Genomic DNA, 661 nt, shown 5'->3' with positions numbered 1-661 from the left:
TCAGCAGGACCTTGTGGCTGGATGGTGCTCAGAGGAGGACTGCCTGGCTGCCATTCACTCTGTGTACAGTGCTACAGGATATATTTTAGATACACACACAGCTGTTGCTAAAGTAGTTGCAGATCGATTACAAGACAGAACTTGCCCAATTATTATTTCATCTACAGCTCATTATTCTAAGTTTGCACCTGCTATCTTGAGGGCCTTGAAGATTGCAGAAATAAACCAGAATCCATTAAGTCAGCTTCACTTGCTGAGTTCTTACAGCCCTCTGCCTCCAGTCCACTGGGGCCTATTAGAGACCCTGAAAAAAAAGAGCAATGAAGATCACCAGGTCTGTGCTGCTGATATGAGTATGCTGATGTCTGCTATAGAAACCTTAATTCAAAATCATTTTATGAGAGGGCACTGAGCAACTGATCAGATGTCCACTGTGTCAGTTGCGATACCTACTTAGCAAGCTGCATGTTTTAATAAAGCCATGATTCGCCTGGCATGTGTCCAGTCCACAGCGTAACATCTGGAGTTTTGTACTCAATTGTTGAGTTTTCAGCAGTGTTTTTAAGTAACACGTGTAGTGGTGGAAGGTTGTGAATTGAGAGTATAAAAGACTGGAATACTTTTTTGCAGGTCATACATAGCCGAGACACCAGTACTGCCA

At 43.1% G+C, this 661-nt stretch overlaps 1 protein-coding gene across 1 annotated transcript in view; it reads left to right on the top strand.

Annotated features, from left to right (window-relative positions):
- The window catches only part of THNSL1 (threonine synthase-like 1 (S. cerevisiae)), a 2238-nt gene extending 1826 nt beyond the window's left edge, over nt 1-412 (top strand). Inside the window, exon 1 of the mRNA XM_010018626.1 lies at nt 1-412. This exon is cut by the window's left edge and continues 1826 nt beyond it. Within this exon, the coding sequence (XP_010016928.1) occupies nt 1-412 (412 nt within the window).
- Nucleotides 413-661: the final 249 nt, after the last annotated feature.

Source organism: Nestor notabilis, unplaced genomic scaffold, assembly GCF_000696875.1.
Source record: "Nestor notabilis isolate BGI_N333 unplaced genomic scaffold, ASM69687v1 scaffold12507, whole genome shotgun sequence".
Lineage (NCBI taxonomy): Eukaryota > Metazoa > Chordata > Aves > Psittaciformes > Psittacidae > Nestor > Nestor notabilis.
Note: the sequence above shows the minus strand (reverse complement) of the source record. Positions and strands in the feature narration are given on the sequence as shown.